Genomic DNA, 19359 nt, shown 5'->3' on the forward strand with positions numbered 1-19359 from the left:
GTTTTGTTTTTTAAATTACTGGAGTGAGTGAAAAATCACTTGCTACCAAGAGACCAAATGCCCTGGTTTGGCAAAATGGACTGCTTGCAAGGGTCTGTATGATCCTTCTAATCATACAGCTTTCCTGCAACAGTGTTTCTGTCATTCACAGAGTGGGTGACCTTCAGATCTCTGTGGAAGGGTCTTTAACTCCCTGCTAAAAACGGAGAATGTGTCCCATGATTATAATAATTTATCTGTTCATCCCATCCTCCTTACTTTTTCTTTTCTCTTTTATTTTTCTTTTCAGGATGGAGTAGGTGTAGATGAGAAGCTGTCCTTACGGCGGGTAGCCGTCGTAGAAGATTTCTTTGACATTATTTATTCCATGCATGTGGAAACTGGGCCTAATGGAGAACAAATCAGAAAACATGCTGGACAAAAGAGAACATATAAAGCAGTAAGTAACAACTACAAGTGAGCATCAGTCTCTAAAAGTGTGAATTGAAATTTGTAGTGTATTTTTTTCTTTCAGAGATCTTTCAATAATGCATGAAAACATGCAGCTTAGAAATCACGAGGTCCACATTTTCTGTGTAATAAAGGGCCAGATCCGTTGACTTCAGTAGCGATTTCCTCATTGGTGCAAGCAGGGAATTAATTATTTCTATAATAGTTTGACAATTTCTCTAATAACTCTATCTTAATTAATTGTCATTAAATGGATGAAGTCTTAAAGAAGACTTGGAAGGTATTGCCACAACTTTGCTAAATGAGGTGCTGTACTTCAGCATATGAATGAAGCTGCCTTATAGTTTATGGCTGCAGACTAAGTATACTTAATGGTTTAATGGCATGAAAACTTGTAAATATCCTGGATTCAAAAGGCTGGAAAGCTAAGTACAGTGAAAGAAGTATTGAGAGGGCAGCTCTCACATCTGTATAAACCAGTTGAGTACAGAGAAATTATTATTCTAACAGTTTTAATTGCATGTTGTTGCTTGACCTAAGCAGTTCAGCCACTGCCTTAAAACAGCTATAAATAGCTTTTGTGGTTAGTGGTGCAAATATGACACTTTATTTTTGTACAGAGAACTAATGAAACATTTACTGTACCTTCCCAAGGTGTTGATCCACCTGCCCAGCTGTTTCCAGCTGCTGAAGCACTGGGGGCTCCCAGGGCGGCAGGACAGGGTCTCCCAACTAGGGCCCATCCCACCGCCCTGGCTGGGGTGCAGGGCACCCGAAGCTTCTCTCCCCATGGGCTCAGTGGGAAGAGGGTGGTGGGGGGCTGCGCACAGCACCCCGAGGTGACCTGTCACCCTGAACACAGTGTTCTTCACCTTAAAAAAAACCTGCAGTTGTGTCAGGCGTTTTTCTTCAAAGGTCACCAAAATGTGTGGGAACTCCAGGCTTCTGATACCCACGTCTTCAATTTTTGCCATAAGAAATAGCTCTTTTTCCATTACTGTTTTTTTCAGGTACATAACAATCTCTACTCTGTATCTATGAATCCCTTCACAGATGTTTTATTTATAGGCTATTTCAGACAGTTTGTTGTGGGATAAGCTCTTGGCAAGATTTCTTATAATTTGTTCCCAGTGGTATTGACCTTAAGATAGCTGTATGAAGAAAGGCACCAGTCATCTGGGTATGCTTTGGAAGGCTTGGGGTGATATTTCAGGGTGAACAAACACAAACTGTCTAAATTAATTTTAACCTGTCACCTTGGCTATTTTGATACTTGGTTTTCTCTTTTAGAAAGCATTAGAAAAGTAATATGTTCACTGACCTCTTTCTATTTTGTTTTACTTCAATATGCTCTTAAACAGTGTAGCTCACAAACATTGTAGAATATTATACCAGTATAAGGAATGCTGCCAACTATAAATACAATACTTCAAGTCAGCATCCTACAAATACATGCCAAGTACAATATTTACTGCTGTAAGAATCCCATGATTACAAGTCAGATAATAAATTTGTTTATTGTGAACAGCATGAAAGACAACTAGTGTCTCTTCTGTGAGAACTATTTGTGCAGATTCAATAGCTTACACAGTAGTTTCATTTGATGTTAACTTTTATCGTAACTGAGACCTGAGCTTATTATGTTGTTATGAGCAGAGGATAAAGATGCTCAAAGGTACGTTTGTGTTATTACTGGAGTCTGCAATATCTGTACATTCATTTCATTGCATATTTGTTTAGTAAGGGCATTGAGTCATATTTCCCAAGGACAGGATTCACGTATATAATTCTTAAAGATTTCCATAGATTAAAAAAAGGAAAAAGATTCCAGAACAAACTAATATCAACTCTCGCTTTCTGTCCCAACATGAGAATTAGGTTAAATAAACAGGCCTCAAACTCTAGCAGACTAACTGGGGAAATGCATTCTCCTTTACTGGACCTGTCCATGAAAACACCTTCACTAAAAATGGTGAGCTGTATTGTTGGTCTGTTCCAGCAAGCCATGCAGTGTCTGTCCCCTCTGTGGCTCTGCAGGAGGAAAGAGATAGTGTCTTGTGTAACTGCCTCACAAAATGTTATACCCTAAAAGCTTTATAAATCAAACTGATGTACTTTGGCGTGGTTTAATTTTATTAAGTGAATTGGCAACAAGATTAATTTAGTCTTGTTTCTTTATTCACATGTCAGAAGTGAATCATCCTTGAGATCTGCGAATGTATTTATCATGCATAAATATCCTCCAAATAGTTTGAATGAAGAATTTTTACAGGAAGAATGGTTCACAAACTGTGTGCTACAACTGCTATTTGTTATTCATAATTCATGGAATGTGATGATCACATTTCCTTGGCTCTCTGACTGGATAACTGAAACATTTTAACAGAGAAATGATGGGGAGAAAACCACCACTATTTCAGTGCAAAATGGCTAAACTTCTGAAGTTCATAAATATTGTCATGGATTTTCAGTACCTGAGTATTTCTAAAAAAACAATGCTGTAGCCCTGAGAATTGTAACATATTGATTTCAAGTAATTTATTTGCTTATGTATGTGATTTGCTTATGTATGTGTTAATACCTGTTTTCAATAGTGAACCTGCTTCACTCAAAATTTTTAATAGCATTCAAGCGTGATTAGGAGGGGAATGAAATTGTCAAAGATGGCTTAATTAACTGCTGTTTGCATTTATATGGAGTGACGAACTTGGAGTAGGTATGGCATTTTAAGTTTTTGATAGAGTCACCCCAGATGTTGGAGTGCTAAAATACATCAGTATGTTTCTCTGAAAGCATGTCCAGAACAGCTTACAGACTCAATTAGTGAACATGTAGTCTGCACTGACTTGTTTATGTTAACTGTGTGGAAATTAATAGGATTTTTACAACTGACTTCTGTGGGACTTCCTACAGCAGTGCTGCACAGCAAGATAAATAGGATGTGGTGCTTGGTACCTCAAAAGAGCAGTGTATTGGAAGGGGGCCTTTATATTTTAGTTGGGGCAGCAATGTACCAAACTCAAACTTTATGATTCCTTGGCACAAATCCTATAGATTAATGAGGAAAGCATCTGTGCGTCAAAATTTAAGCTTAGATAAGGTCCCATTTTCTTCTTCTCTGCACACTAACAAATGAGAAGGGAGTTGTACAAAGTCTGTGTAGATGATATGGGAGAGTAACCTTGAAAATGCTCAAAAAAGAGTGAGCTTCCAATTTAACTGGCAGGTTTTGTGCTCATTTCAAGTGCCCGACTTGTAGACAGTGTAAGATTGATGGGCTGGGTTCCTTGCCAGCATAACTGTAGGTAGATCTAAATCAGCAAAAAAAAAAAAGGACCTGACACATATATATAAAATGAAAACAAGAACTTTAAACCATATCTGGAGTATGCCAGACTGAAGGAATACGTAAGACGATGTTTATAATGTCAGCTAGTTCCCTGGTTCCCGGGCAGTTTACAAACAGGGAAAACGTTGAGGGCCTTGATATGAGAGATAATTCTGTGACAAAGGCAGGATATGTGACACAAGGCCTGGCCAAGGCGGTTGCTCAGCAGGGGGACTGGTGACTAGGAAGGTATAGAAGGTGAAAAGAGCATGTTCTTTGGTGCCAAGGAAAGCAGTGGTGCCCAAACAGGTTCCTGCTTGTTCTGCATTTCCTGTGGGTCCTCTGCCGGGCTCCAGAGGAGATGGGGTGAAATGTGCTGATGGAAGGAATAGGTTAATATAACAGAAAGGAATTAGGTTGCCCAGAGTGGTGGTAGATGCCCCATCCCTGGAGACATTCAAGGCCAGGCTGGACGGAGGTCTGAGCAATCTGATCTAATTGAAGGTGTCCCTGCTTATCACAGGGGGTTGGACTAGGTGGCCTTTGAAGGTCCCTTCCAACCCAAACTATTCTATGATTCTATAATTAAGGAGTTGGGAGAAAGTACAGAGGATCCTCCTTGTACGGGCGACTCTGCTTGCACTTGCTGCTGCAGCTCAGTATTCTAGAGGAACCACATTGCTTTGGGATAGCGCTTTTCACTCTCTGTCCTAAAGGACTTATTTTTGTATCAGCATCCCACCCTGAAAGGAGAACTGCGACGTCAAAGTGGAGATGGGGACACACAGAAGTGTTCAGGAAAAGAATCCGTCTGGTGTATTGGGAAATGCGTGTAACAAGTGCACAGCAGACTTTCTGTGCCTTTGGAGAGCTGAATTTCTTGATTCAAAATATTCAGCTGTGTCTAAAATTTAGATTCAAGTGCTGAGGGGGTATATCAGAGGTGGGAGTAACTGGGAAAAGTTGTGACTACAGTGGCAGCATAATGCAACAGGCTCAAGCTGTCAGAACAATTCTTGGTGATTCAGTGCAAACCAGGAAAAAAAATAGCCTTGTTACATTTTTTTCAAGAGACTCAAATGGTCTGTGATGAGTCTGGAGATGGAAAACATCTCTGCCTCCTCTCAGGCCCTGCTATGAGTACAGGTGGGCCAGGTTTAGTCACCAGGCCCCATATTTCAGAGTAGGTCTTCTTTACTTTCTTTAATATTCTTAAAAAAAGATGTTAGATTTTCATTCACTTTAATAACAGAGTAAGTGCCTCACCTCTGTATATTTTATCTAGACAAACTTTCCAAAACTAAGTGCATCATCTACCCAAGAACGGTTTGTGTGAGTCTCACAGTCACCTTAAGCACCTTAGATTCTATGTGCATATTCTACTTTAATATTCGTACCAGTAATGGATGATCTAGTATCTGCCTGTTGAGACTGTGTAGGCACCGTGCAAAGCCTTGAAACTTTACGGCAGTGAACTTGAGTTGTGAGTGAGGGTTGTGATGTCTGAGCAGGAGAAATGGCTCAGGTAATAAAACTCCCAACCCATGAATGAAAAAAGAGCACTGGGCTGATGAACTGGAAGAGAAGCAGGCTTGTAAAACATGGAGGACATATTGATGTGTCAAGGGAAAGCAGCTTGAGGCCAGACTCTGATCAGATAGGTAGTACATAAATATATAACATCTGAGGCACAAGAGGAGTCTGTTAGGTGTGGGGCAATGTCTGAGGTCCTGTGCGTCATCCAGGTGTTGCAGTAACCAGTGTTTCTTGGTTTGGGATCAGGCTGTTGAGTAGCCTCCCTCTTTTTTCTTGTCCTAAGAAAAACCTTACTCAGATTGTGAAATGTGCCATGTGTCTCTTCTCCTCCCAAAACACGAATGTGCTTGTGAGTCCCCTCTGAGCATCACAGTGAACGTGTTTTCCTCAGGGAAGAATTTTCTGACAGTTCTCACTGTGAAATAACATCGTGTCCTTCCAGTACAACTTCCCGGATCAAACAGGGTTAAAGCAGCTTTGGGGCCTGGCTGGTTTCCATCCAGGGCAGGCCTTGTCCTTGGGGAAGCAGAAGAAGGCAAGGTTTGTGCAGGGCCTTAACACGCTTAAATCCTTGCATTCGCACTGTTCCTGTGTGCATGATGAAACAGCTGAGTCCCGTGTGCTTTACTCTATGGACTTGTTCTTGCTTCTGTGCAAAGGGCAAGTGTTGGGTGTCCTGGCAGCGGTCCTGCTAGCAGGTGCTCCCCATTGTTTCAACTCACAGAATTAGTCTTTTGCTACGTGGGGAGAGCAGGGAAGGGAAGGGAGCTGTGAAGCACAAGTTTAACACAAGAAGGAACAGCGTTTTCCCCAATATAGCAGGGTAGCGAGCTCTTGATAAAACTCCCAGCAGTAATATATGTGCTTTCCTATGTCAGCCTTCTATTCTGACTTCTTGCTGAGTAAAGGAGAGGACTTTCCTTGGCTGGTTTGCCCTCCTGTCATCAAGAAACCAATTTCAACCAATTTCTACCACCTGGTTTGATGGCTGTGGGCCCAGGACAGATTATCATCTATCTCCCTCCCTCTCTCCTTCTCTCTCCCTCCCTCTCTCCCTCCCTCTCTCTCCCTCCCTCTCTCTCCCTCCCTCTCTCTCTCTCCCTCTCTCTCTCTCCCTCTCTCTCTCTCCCTCTCTCTCCCTCCCTCTCTCCCTCCCTCTCTCCCTCTCTCTCTCTCTCTCTCTCCCTCTCTCTCTCTCTCTCTCCTCTTGGAAGTCTTCTTTGGATCATCTTCCCCCTCATACTCTCCTTAATTAAAAAAAATATACACACATAACAAAAAACCTCTCTCTATTCTGACACATCGTATCTTCCAGACTACACAGACATTCTCCGTGTTAATGCTTGAGGGGTTAATAGGTTCACTTGTAAGATTTCACTCATGCTCCTCACACTTGTCTTTCCCGCTCTGCCATATGTGTCCTGAAATCTGCTTTCAGTTTGGAGCTTGTTAATTTTCCAAATAAAAATGTAGCTCTGAAAGCTACATCATCACAACATTCTGCACTTAAATCATCTGAATATTGGAGAGTATAAAGGAGCCCTTGCCCATTTTCTCTGCCTGCAGTGATGCAGTGGGAATGCAATATGCTTCTTATAGACAGGGCATGTATCACTTAGCACAAATGTAAACCAGATTACATGCTTAGGTACTGGATTACTTGCCTTGTGGTAGTTGTGCTCTTCATGGGATCCAGTAAACAGGATGAGGGTAAATTATGGGTCTAGAAGGCCTTTGTTGTTGGGCAATGTTTTGGATGAGTTGATATATGTAAAAATCTATTATATCAGGGTCTTTTTGTGAATGGTGAGATAAGATCATAAAAGTTTTGACTCTGAAGCTGCTGAAGTCAACTTTTTATTTTCCTCTGAGTTCAGACTTGAAATATGTGTAGGTGCACATGGACTGTATTGTTAGGAAATTTTTGCTACTTATTCTGTAACTTCTGAAGCTAAAACAAACCTGTGATTTTTGCACTCTTTGTTTAATGCTTCAGATGTCTAGTTTCTTCTTCATGTATTTTTTTCCCTTTACAATGTAAAAAGCATTCAGCTGTAAGAGCTATGCTTAGTACACAATACCTAAACACCAACCTGCTAGAATCTGCTTATTTTCTGCTTTGTCCATGATACAGAATACATCCAAATACAAGGTAACACATTTCTACAAGCAATGTGAGATTAATACTAAAGTGCAATAAAACCACTAGTAGGAATAAGGAATCACGTAAGGATACTTCTAAAGCTTAATTTTTGAAAAAAGTATACCCCCAATTTTATCGAGTAATTTTATCAATATGGTAAATCAGCACTGATTGTTCTTTGATGGGTACAGGCGCATGCATGAGCAGTTTCTTGGAAGTCATGCCAAAAATGTGCCTGTGTGCATTGACAGTGTGTGGATGTAAATAATGTGATATCCCCCACTTCAATTTTCTGGCTTTATTTTTACTTCAGATGTAGAATTGTGTGCGTTTTTGTGTGTGTGTAAATGCAAGAAACCAATATTGTTGTAGCACATCACTGAAAGATGAGTTTTTGTTAGCTAATGGCCTTGAGAAGAGAGCTAGGTGCAGGGCCACTGAAGGCAGTGAGAGCATAGAGTATCAGTGAGGACTGCGTCATTATTGCTTGCTTTCAGATGGCATAGAGGACAGAAATGATTTTTCCTGATGAAGTCAGGCCACTGTCTAAAGTATTTCTGTATAGTTACTTAGAAAGTGTCATAGGCCTCCAGGTTGTGCTCTGAAATACTCACATGAAAGCCAGCTCCAGGAACTACATCAGCTCGACCTTTTGCACAAGCTGGTAAGCTCCACTGAGGGGTGAAATACAGAATTTTGTGTTCGGCCTTGTGCTAATTTGATCAGAGATCTTCCTGGCTACAGCTGGTGCTAAGCCAGTTGGTTGGGAGCATGGCCAGAGCAAGCAAGGCAAACAGGAGTCTGCACTGTTGGGGGTCATGAGGTTGTGGGGTTTTTTTTGTAAGCTTTCTGGCATTGTAAATTGGAAAGAGCTTTTTGCCCATATTCAAGCAGCAAGAATAAGGAACTGTGGGTTATGTCCTCTGTGTATCTCTTTTAATGCCATAGTTATTGTGTTAGGCCAATTTATACAGGCTGAAGTCTTGGACTGTGATTGATTCAAATTGCAAAGTAAACAGGAAGAAATTGGTGAAAACTGGTGTTATTTAGGGAAGGGCATCCTTAAAATTGTGTTGCAGTGGGAGGCTGGAGACACAAGCATCTGCCACGTGGACAAATTTAGTTATAAAACCAGGTTCCCTTATAGTCAGTGGAGCATACCTATCAAATCTGGGACTTAGCTCACTTGCTTTCCATAGAGGATTTTCATCTTATTTGAGCAGGACTGGAATTTTGTCAGAGATGCTTGATTAGAATAAATGGAACATTCTTATCAAATGCAGGCTACTAATGAACCTATGGGTAAGCTCCATTAGTTTCAATACAGTGCTAAATGTGTTAAATGTTACGAGAGGTTTCTGCGTATGTACATGTAACAATTTTCTTAATGCTAAATTCTAGCGGATTTTAAGTTCTTGTTTAGATTTCATAAAGCATGCACATAACCAATGTTTTCATATTTAGAAAGGTAAATAGGCATCTGTTCCATGTTAAAAAACAGGAAAAATAATCTGAAAATATTTTTGGGGTAGGACTGTCCATTCAAAAATGTCTTTGTTTAGTGCCTTCATTTTCAGATAAATTTTTTCAGGCCCAGAGAAAATTTTTGCCAATTTTCATTGCAGAACGAATTTTGCTTTTATACTAATTCCCCTCTATGCCCTCAAAATCAGATTTTTTGTTATACAAATCAACAACAACAATAAACAGCCCAAGCAACAATACTATAAACAGGATGGCATAATTTGCATCTTGCATCATTTCTATGTATTTCCATGACTCATGTCACATCAACAAACAATAATTTAAACTCCACCTGTTTTCAAAAATACTGTCACTGATAAATTTGGTCCATGGAGTTTTAGGAAACATAGTTTCAACACAGCTTAAGTAGGTGACAAGCCAAGGAGAAGAGTGTAAGAGAGTTAAAACTGTCCAGTCCTCCTCCTCTTAGCACCCTTGAGAGGAACACGAGTGATTTGCACGGTATACAATCCCATTTACATCCAGTTAAAGAAAGTTATCTTGTCCTTTCTGTATCCACACTTTCATACATGCCACCTCCATTCTTCTGCACTTGCTATAGAGACTTGCATTGATGTAGTGCTTGATAGGAAATCAAATCCTGCTGTAGGTTTTACAATAAGAGAATACAAGCAGATATCAGTTGACTGTTCTTTTAATCTCTGTTGTGGCACTTTGTCAGTCTTTGGGGATTTTCTCCATTGCAAGACAATCACCTTGGCTGGTAAAAGAAGGGCTGGAGATTCCTTACAACACTTGCACTGTTCAGTGTACATACATCAACATATATAATGAATCACAGAAAAGCCATGGCTTTGCCTGGTAATGTCTTAAAAAGATCCAAGTGTGGAGATTCTTCCACCCATCTGGTAAACTTGCTCCAGTACATTGGCCTCCTAGAGAAGATGTTTTTCCTGATATCCAGTTTGAATGTCCCAAGCTGCAGCAGGTGGCTGCTGTCCCTGGTTACACCCTCTGAAGAGTTTCCACAGGTTTTGTAAGTCCTGGTCAGGCAGTGGCAGGCTGCAATTACATCTTTCTCAGCCTCTGTCACAGAGGCACCCCGAGGTTAGTTTAAGGGGCAACAGGGTCCAAAACAACTTTTATTAAACCGGTGAGAAACACGGTCTTAGCACTCCAAAAGTGACTTGAATACAGGTTCGGATATCAGTTGAGGAAAATTATTAAGGGGTAGCAACTAATACAACAGGAGGTCCACAGTGTGCATGCACGTGGCTTCACCAAAAACAATACTGGAGCCGTCTCTGAGTCCGGGAAGAGTACACGCTTGCCTGAACACGGTATGGGATTACTTTAAAGGGCTACATGTACTCGTGTTGAGTACGGAAAGTGTACCACTCGCAATCCTGCAAGGGTAAATTTATAATACACTCGCAATCCTGCGAGGAGAAATACACATGCAAATGTGCACGGAATATTACACGTGGTTATGTGGAAGCACGGGAGGAAAATACCCTCGCGATTATGTGAGGAAGTAATTTATACACGTGCCCGTATTGAGCACAGAAAGCACACGTGCAAATGTGCACAGAAAGTATAAATATATGTGCAAAAGTGCATGGAAAGTAAATACACTTGTAATCCTGCGAGGAGAAATTTTACTCACACGCAAGGCAAGCGGAGTTTCCATCCCTGGGGGAGCTCTCGGCGGCAGCATCTGGTTCGTGCTCCAAGAGATCCGCGCAAGAGGCGGAGTCTCGTCAAGAATCCCATTTCTATAGCCTGATCAGATCTGACTGTAGGCATTCCAGAAACTTCTCTGCACCCCCACACTGGCTGTGGGGCGCCCCTGAAGCTTCCAAACATCCCCCACACTGGCCATGGGTGCCCAGTGGTTCCCTGGCGCCTCAGCGCTCCCTTCTTAACAGCCCTGGCCAGGGGCTCTGGGGCCAAACAAAAGAAGCTGTTGGCCTCAAGCAGCAGAGAGAGAGGGAGATGTGTCTACTCCTTCCATATCGAAGGAGGGAGGGGGAGAGAGGGGGCTTGCATTCTGCCACAGCCTCATAATCTACTTTTGTCACATAGAACAAATCCAACACTCTCAACCTTTCCTTCAAGTCACCTGCTTTAGGCTCCAGCCACCGTGGTGGTCGGCCACAGATCCCTCTCCTGCTTCTTAGCAGCATTCTTGACCTGTGGAGGGGCAAACAGGACACATCGTTGCAGCTGCTGCCTTGCCAGCACTGAGTAGAACAGGGTAATAACTTTTCTTGGTCTGTTTGCCATACGCTTAATGTTGCCAGTATGAGATTTGCTTTATCTGTGATCGGAGAGTACACTGTTGGCTTGTTTTCAGCTTGGCACTGGCCAGCACCTCCAGGTCCTTTTCAGCAAGGCAAAATGTCTATAAAGACAAATGCGTCCTTGGGGGAGGCTGGAGGGAATGTAATCTTTAAAAGCAGCAACAACTGCTTCCTCCTCTCCCCTTTTGAAAAAGAAGAGAAATCCCTCTGATGCCTGCTTGTGTGTATGTGGTTGGAAAGAATGGTAGTGATGAAAGGAGGAAACAACCAAAAACCTGTCATTTAAAGATATCTCCAGATGAAGATCTCTAAGATCAAGTGGCCCCTAAACTCTGTAACTGTTACTAAAAATAACTTTTTTACCCTGTAGTATTAAATCACAAGCTTTCCAAGCATATTTTCCCAAACCATTCAAATACAAAGTTAAACTTAGCAAGGAGACTGTCATCACTGCTAGGGCATGTAAGCCAAGCATTTTCTTTTTTGGGATTAATTATAAGAAAAAAATTGCTTTTCATTTTTCTTTTTAGAAACATCCCACAGTCAGTTGCCTGTTACATACGAATCTTTTTGCTGAAAGCAAATTGGAAAAAACTGTAAACAGAAAACCAAACCCCTTTTGATATAAGTGGATTTTTTTTTTCCAGTATCGACTTTTACTAGCCATTAGATGGTAAGTACGCAGATTGGAGAGATGTTTCTTGGAAATCCTACATATTATGCAGAACGTGCTTTCATTGTGCTTCCTGGCATCATAAGGTAATATGCCTTATTTGGAAATCTAATGATCAGTTCTGTTAAATTATGTTCAATCGGTGTATGTAATAACACCTATATATTGTTATTAATTTCAGATTTCAGAGACCTATGCCTTCCTACCGAGAGAAGCGGTGACACGATTTCTAATGAGCTGCTCAGAGTGCCAGAAAAGAATGCATTTAAACCCAGATGGAGCGGATCATAAAGGTAGTTTTAGTGTCAAATAGTGGAATGTAAAGTCATTTTATTCCTAATACCCATTTATATTTTCCTAGCTTAAGAGAGAGTTCATAAAAATTTGGTAGACTGGAACAGTTCAATAAGTCAGATCATCTCATTTACTTAAGCTGGAAGGTAGTGAATCTTCTGCTTTCACTTAAGGATGGAGTGTGATACCATAGGCATCCTCAGTAGAAAGATGATTTTATCTGGAGGAGATAATTTATTTTGCTATGGAAGGGTTTATATGGGGGCTTAAACGAAAGGAACAGATAGGAGGTATGTGTTGTAGGATAGAAGAATGTATCACTTTTCATGATTTGAACTTGATTTTAATTTTTATTCAGGAGACTTCTGTCTGTGCAGCCTACAAGCAATTGAAAATGCCAAAGTTAGAACTAAATGATGTAACTGTCTGACTTTGACTGCAGAGTAGGCTGAAGTGGCCTCCACAATTAACATATAATGCATAATAAATATTTTTATTGCAGATAATGGAAAACCTCCAACTTTGGTGACCAGTATGATTGATTACAATATGCCAATTACTATGGCCTATATGAAGCACATGAAGCTGCAGCTACTAAACTCACAACAAGATGAGGTAAAACCTGAAATATTCCAAGTTTCTTTTTCTCTTCTCCCATGTTCTTAGGTGCTTGCCTTTGTGGTAGCCAGGGAAATGAACACAGATTTTGATCCCATCTTAATCAGTGCTAAAATAGTGAGTCTGAAACCAAACCAAGGCTGTGTGCAAGTAATCAGGTTGAGAGAAAATGTCGTGGCGTACCACCCTTACATGGTTGGGGGTAATATGCTTTACTGCCTCAAATTACCTACAGGTGCCCTTTTACTGTCTGGACCAGTGGGAAGGTTAAGGCGGGCAGTATGTTCACCTGAGGCTTGGTGCTGTGCTCAGCAGTGACTTCCATTGTCTGCTACCAGAAAGCAATACCTTCAACAGCTGAAATGAAAGCCATAGTGGTGTTCCGAGGGTTAGCAGCCAGGATACAACACATTATAGTCAGATAGATTGAAACCCTGACAACATCAGTTTAAATCTTCAAGGCAAATACCTTGATAAATAAGAATAAGGGTTGCTTTTGAAACTTCGAATAAAAATACAGAAAAAAATAAAGGAAGAGAAGTGGGGTGATACTCTGGCTTGTTCAGAGAGAACTGGAGTTGAATTGCATTTATTTTTTCCCCCAAATTATTTTATTTCTGTGTTTCATTCAGAGCGCTTAAGAAGTGCTTCAACAATTGGATGGCACCTACCAAATTACTTGTAATAAACTCATTTTGCTAGAAGTGTGTTCATTTACCATTTGAGCTGCCAAGTAGTTAGAAGCCCAGCTATGTGCTGGCAAAAAGCAGTTCTGCATGCTGTGTCCTTCTGCCTGACTACAATATACTTTTTTTTTTTTTAATAAAGAAAACCTTCAAAAGCAACCTTAGCAGCTGGGTTATGTTAAAGACCTTGACCAACTCCTGACTTCTGTGGAGTCAGTCAGATTTAGTTTCATAAGAAGGAGATATGGGCTATTGGTGGAGATTTCTAAATTATTCAACACCTCATGGAATGGGGATTTCATCACTTTTGTAGAAATGTCAGGATTCTTGTTTCACTTGTGCCTTTATTTTTTTTAAATTGTGGAGGATGTGGGGGGAGACTCTGCATTCCTCACACACAAATACATCCTGGTCATCTTTTTCACCTGTTGAGTCTCCCCTCTGCACGCTGCCCCTTTTCAGGAATGTGACAACAGGATTTTAACAGTGGGAGAGAAGAGGCTTTGTGCCTGAAGTAGCCTTAGGAGTTAAAGGATTCTTTAGTTTTTCCACTGCTTCCCTTTGAGAATTATTCAGAACAGGGTGAAGCACTCATGCAGGATCAGGGCCACCTGCCACAGTGCTTCTACAGCCTGAATGTTTTGGTGCAGTCTTTCTGGTCTGATGACTGTAATTTTTGTTCAACCAGTTTTTCATCTGCATGAACCAGTGGCAATGACACGGTGGCAGCAGGAAGCACCATTGCTTAGTATCTCCCTGTCTAGGTCGCTTTCGTCACCCTAATTTTACTGTGTATGAAATATTTGCAGCACTGGATTTAGGAACAGAAGCATAATTTTTGGTATGTTTTAGTAATCATGTGTTTGCCAGTGGCCACAATGAAATTTCTCAAGATAATCTTTATGTCTTTTCTCAAAGCAGCGTTTTGGTAAGAACTTGCTTTTCTCTGTGCTGTACATTTGCTGAACTGAGAAAAAAATGGCAGTGAAAACATAGTACAAAGCAGGAAGATTCCTGCTGCATGCATTTCACACACGTAAAAAACATGCTTGGGTTTGTAGGAAGGCTCTGTTTCCAAGGTTTCATCAATCATATCTGTATTCTTGTGGAGGGGGTGGAATGGAGACAGGAGTAAACTTGGATCCCACAACTAGCTTGCACAGTGACTGAAAGGCTCCTAATTCTCTGATCCTCATTTCATCATTTTTAAGCTGAGGTCATTGATGAAAGGGAAGAACAGGAGAACTAATACTGTGTGGGAATTTCCAGCTGTGCTGCAACCAGTGTAAAGATGCCAGTGGCTTCCACTCCTCTCCCCATGCCTGGGTGTCCACACACATTCAGAGAAATGGTTACACATCTTGGTGAGTGAGGTGGAGATATTCAGCAGAGTGCCATAGACAAACACAGGCATCCCATGTGTGCAAGCACTGGATAGCCAAAGCTCCCTTTCTGGGAGTCCATACAGGTTGCCTAACCTCAGAATTGGAAAATACAAGCTGCTGCTTGTTGGTTCCTGCAGGGATCAATGAGAAATACCACTGTGCCTTAACAGAGGCGCAGCCGTCCAGAAGTTCTGGGGGAGTCTGCGTTCTGACCTTGCTCTTTGAGAAAGCAGCATGTGTTTTCCCAAAACCTCAAAACCAGCTTGATGAGTGCCTTGGCCCTGTCTGTCTGGGGCAGGAGGCTAGTGGGCACCATGTCCCATGGTTCTTGTGCGAGGGCAGCGTTTGGGTTTTTGCTGCTCCTCTAGCTGGGGTTCTCCTGACTTATCTGGGCAGGGCAAAGAGGTGCCCACTAGAGAAGCCCTCACTCCTCCATTTCATTTTTTTTACAAAACTTTGATAACAAGGTATGTTTCTTTCATTATTTTTCATTGTCCTGGTGTGACAGTACAGAATAGCATCAACTTGTGTGTTGTCCCACCTTCACTCCTGAAATGCATTTGTCAGCACTTCATCATGGTTCAACAGGAGCTGTGACCACAGTGAACTTCCCTTCTGAAAACGAAAGAAACACCCATACAAGCTGGAAACATCACTGACACCCAAGAGAGGAATTGATTCAAGGGCCAAGTGCTCAGAAAGAAGAAAGCAGCTGTGTTAGCATCTGTAGAAACCAGTTCACAACAGATACACAGTGAATCATATTCTAAAGATTACTATTTTTCTAAGTAATTTCTGGTGAACAATCCAGAAAAATTAATCAGAATCCTGTCAGTTAAAGTTCAGTTTTTGTTTAAAAAAACCCAGTATATTAATTGGAAAAGTATTTTGAAATAATCTTTAGCGGATACAAAGCTATCTGGCTTATTTTTCTGTATGTTCTTTAAATGGCTTTTCTTCATAACAGGAGTAGTTATCTCAGAAAAATTGTCTCTAAAAAAATATCACCATAGGTTTTTGTGCTGCCTCAGCAGCTTACAGAGCAAGACTTGTCAATGCTTGATTTTTAATTCACAAGTGCAAGCATGAACTTCAGTGGGACTGAAAAAAGTAAAGTTAAACACGTATGTGAACATTTGCTGGACTAGGTCCAAAACTGGTTTGCTTTTGTAACTGGGGACAAAATATTTGATCAGGACTTTTTCTTTTTGCCTTCTGCTGTCATCCCTAGTAGAAACTCTGTAATTAGACTTGATGGATAATTCACAGTATCACATACAAAAGATGTATGAAGTAAAATAAATCTCAAGTTATTCTCAAATTATTATATTGCTTTGGTTTGCCATTGACTGCCGTATGATCATGCTCAGAACTTTTATAAGCTTTATCATTTAAATAGACGCTTCTTTAAACACAGTAGCAGTGTAAGGGTGACATCTTGTCAAGGAAATTTGGTGATGGTTAGGTCAAGTTTTCATTTGGAAACACCTTACCATGAGTGGTCGTCACGGGGTTATCAACCTTGCTTGAGGAAGGTAGAGGATTCAGGCAGGGAATGTGGGGAGCTCTCCTCAACCAAATTTAAATGACAAGAACTTGGTATGGGGTCTCCGGTTACTAACCCTCTTTTGCAAAATACTTCGGGAACAGGTAAGAGCGCAGTAATGGAGTATCCTCATAGCTGAACAAATTGCATTTGTCAGATGATCATATTACATCAATGCTGTGCTTTCCTGGCTCTTCTTTATGTGCTCTGCTTGTTTGCTTATATACACAAAGATTGAGCATGATTACACTCCACACCAGGTGTGAGTGAAAGGAACAAGGATGAGTAAACTGCACATGTAATGTGAACGGTATATGATGTTTTCTGACGCGACTCTGCAACTTTCAATTTGCAGGATGAAAGCTCTATAGAAAGTGATGAGTTTGATATGAGTGACTCAACTAGGATGTCAGCTGTGAACTCTGACCTCAGCTCAAATCTGGAAGAGAGAATGCAAAGTCCTCAGAACCTCCAGGGCCAGCAGGATGGTAAGGCTCTCGTTTCATCCAGAAAATGTGGTATTGCCTTGTCTTTTTCCTGTTCTGTGCCTTCATTTAGTACCTGCTGTGTCCTTTTCTTCATAGTGTGTAATTTGAAGTATATGTTCCCTATGTCTCAGCATGAAGACAATGAAGTTGGATTTTTTTTCAGGTTAATTTATTTGTTGCTTAGGCAACAGGTGAATGTTTAGACCACTATATGTGAAGTATTATTATTTTACTGTTTTTATATATGTAGCGTGACCATACACAGGCATAAAGAGAAATGAAACTCAAACCTTTCTGAGGCAGCACAGAAGGCTGAGAAAGTTGTTTACGTTGGATGAAATGAAGGAGAGGGGTGTGACAGAAGCATGGTTGTTTGAGAGCTAGGAATTGGCATGTGATATTGAGAAAAAAAAAAAAAAGGATAGAAAAGACAAATTCTAATAGGAAAATAGAGGTAAAAGAAGAGAAAACAGAAAGAGCAGCATTGTAAACCTGAATGTTAATTATTTCTGTGTCAGGTACAACACAAAGGTAATTTGCTGGTGAAAGAGGTGGAAGAAGATGCATAAAAGATGCATAGATGTGTACTCTGTGATTTCAGCACTTCTTATAGAATGAGTTAGATGGGCCTGGTTTGGCTGTGAAGCTCACACAGTCTGTCCACTATGGATTGTGACAGTGGCTCATGGAAGGCACACAAATGCACAATATCCAAAGTGCAGGTCTATTCTATCACTATTAGATACACCATAATGGTATTCTGCGTTTGTTACTCTGTAATTTTCAGATCTTGTGTGTCAATTCAGAATTGCTTCTTAAATTTATCCTGAACACTAAATATATAGAATGTGACAGTTAATCTGGATTCTTTCCACTTTCTGCGTCATGGTCAGTTGTAGGCTGGTGAGCTATTTGTGTGAGAGAGGATGTGCTGATAGGATCTGGTGATGGGTAGGACCTCCCGCTGTGTTGCTTTCTGCACAAATGAAGGAGGAGGAAGAGTGTGATGGTTTGGTAGGTCAGATTCTAACCACAGCTGCCTTTTGTCTGACTGTCCTCAAGCTATCACAAAATTTGTTTTGACTTAATTTCTCTGTACATATGTTCACTAAAGTTCTGATGCACAAGATGTAGGAAAGGTCAGTTCACTTTCCTGTTGACGTTTGACTTTTCAGGGCTAATATACGATAATAATACTCCTCAGAGTTTTCAGGGATACTTAGGAAGGTGCCATTTTCGTATATCTGGCTTTCAATGCAAAACTGTGCTTTAGGGCTTTTTCCTTACCTATATACTTAATCTGTTTCACATATATAGAGTAGTAATTGTATGCATGCATATGTCTGAACTAAAAATTATGGCTCAGTGTAGTAACCTGTGAAGAAATACCTGTCATACGTGTCTTAATACCTGCCACAACCAGATTCATGTGCCGCATCTAATCGTATTAGAACATTAGTACCAAAGATAAGATGCTGGAAAACTGTCACTTGCTATTTAACATGTATGGGAAAAAATGCACTGTGGTTTTTGAACTACAGGTAGCGTGATCTTACAGAATTGCTTTGAATTTCTCAGCTTTCTTTTCCTTCCTCCCAGATGGTACTTGCTCACCTTCCTAAGGCAATCCTATTTTTTGCTGCATCTTCTGGCTAAAGCAACTACTGATAGATCTGAAATAGCAGCTCTTTGTGCTTTACAGGTTTCCTGTGGTAGCTGTCGTCAGGTAGTGAACCTGAGTGTGGCTACTCATAGCAACACTGCTTTTTCAGATGTGGGAGAAGAGGCTGAAGGAGGAAATGAAAGGCATTAGAGAAAGAGGAAGAAAGAAGAATGATAAGAGAAAGCAGGAAAAAAGAAGGCTGAAAGAAATTAATGAGCACAGGGATAGGGGAGTGGAAGTGGGAACAGAGAGAAAGGGAGACAATAAGGAACTTAAATGAACTTAGTAATACAATCCCTTTTGCCGTCACAGCCTTTGCTGTAAAATTTTACAAATGTAATACTTAATTATCGTGCACATACACCAAAATAATCACCAAAATGTGAATTCATGTGTCTAAGGTGATTCCTGCCCACTTCCCTCTAGCCACCCTATATGTCCATGGGAGTTTATGTCAGTCACCACATTCAGTCTACAGATGAAGACACTTGGCATTTGGCTCGTCTGAAATGTCTTTGCTGTGTTCTGGCAGGTGAAAACTTACTGCTGTGTAAGGTTGTCTGTGCACATGCGGTTGGGAGTGGTATCTGTGGTGGAATGCTCTGCTGCACAGGTCTTCTGCTGCCCCAAGGATGCCATCACTGGGAGAATGATTTGATCATTAGGAAAACTGCTGCCTTGGGTGGATTAGTGACCGCTCTAGTGTACCTAAAGGTGATCCATTCTGTCACTTTGCCTACCTGGCTTTCCATGCCAGGTGG

General features: G+C 40.9%; 1 protein-coding gene across 3 annotated transcripts in view; it reads left to right on the forward strand.

Moving 5' to 3' along the window:
* Positions 1 to 352: 352 nt before the first annotated feature.
* NOL4 (nucleolar protein 4) overlaps positions 353 to 19359 on the forward strand; it is a gene marked incomplete at its 5' end in the record, with an annotated part of 158674 nt that continues 139667 nt past the window's right edge. For 2 of the 3 annotated variants that reach the window (XM_082045154.1, XM_082045155.1), the window contains 4 exons: positions 353 to 439; positions 12100 to 12211; positions 12715 to 12827; positions 16803 to 16935. In XM_082045154.1, the coding sequence (XP_081901280.1) occupies positions 368 to 439; positions 12100 to 12211; positions 12715 to 12827; positions 16803 to 16935 (430 nt within the window). The remainder of the gene's footprint in view (positions 440 to 12099; positions 12212 to 12714; positions 12828 to 16802; positions 16936 to 19359) is intronic. The other variant, XM_082045156.1, reaches the window with a different exon arrangement.

The sequence above is a fragment of the Streptopelia decaocto genome (assembly GCF_964273445.1).
Source record: "Streptopelia decaocto genome assembly, chromosome: 2".
Classification (NCBI taxonomy): Eukaryota; Metazoa; Chordata; class Aves; order Columbiformes; family Columbidae; genus Streptopelia; species Streptopelia decaocto.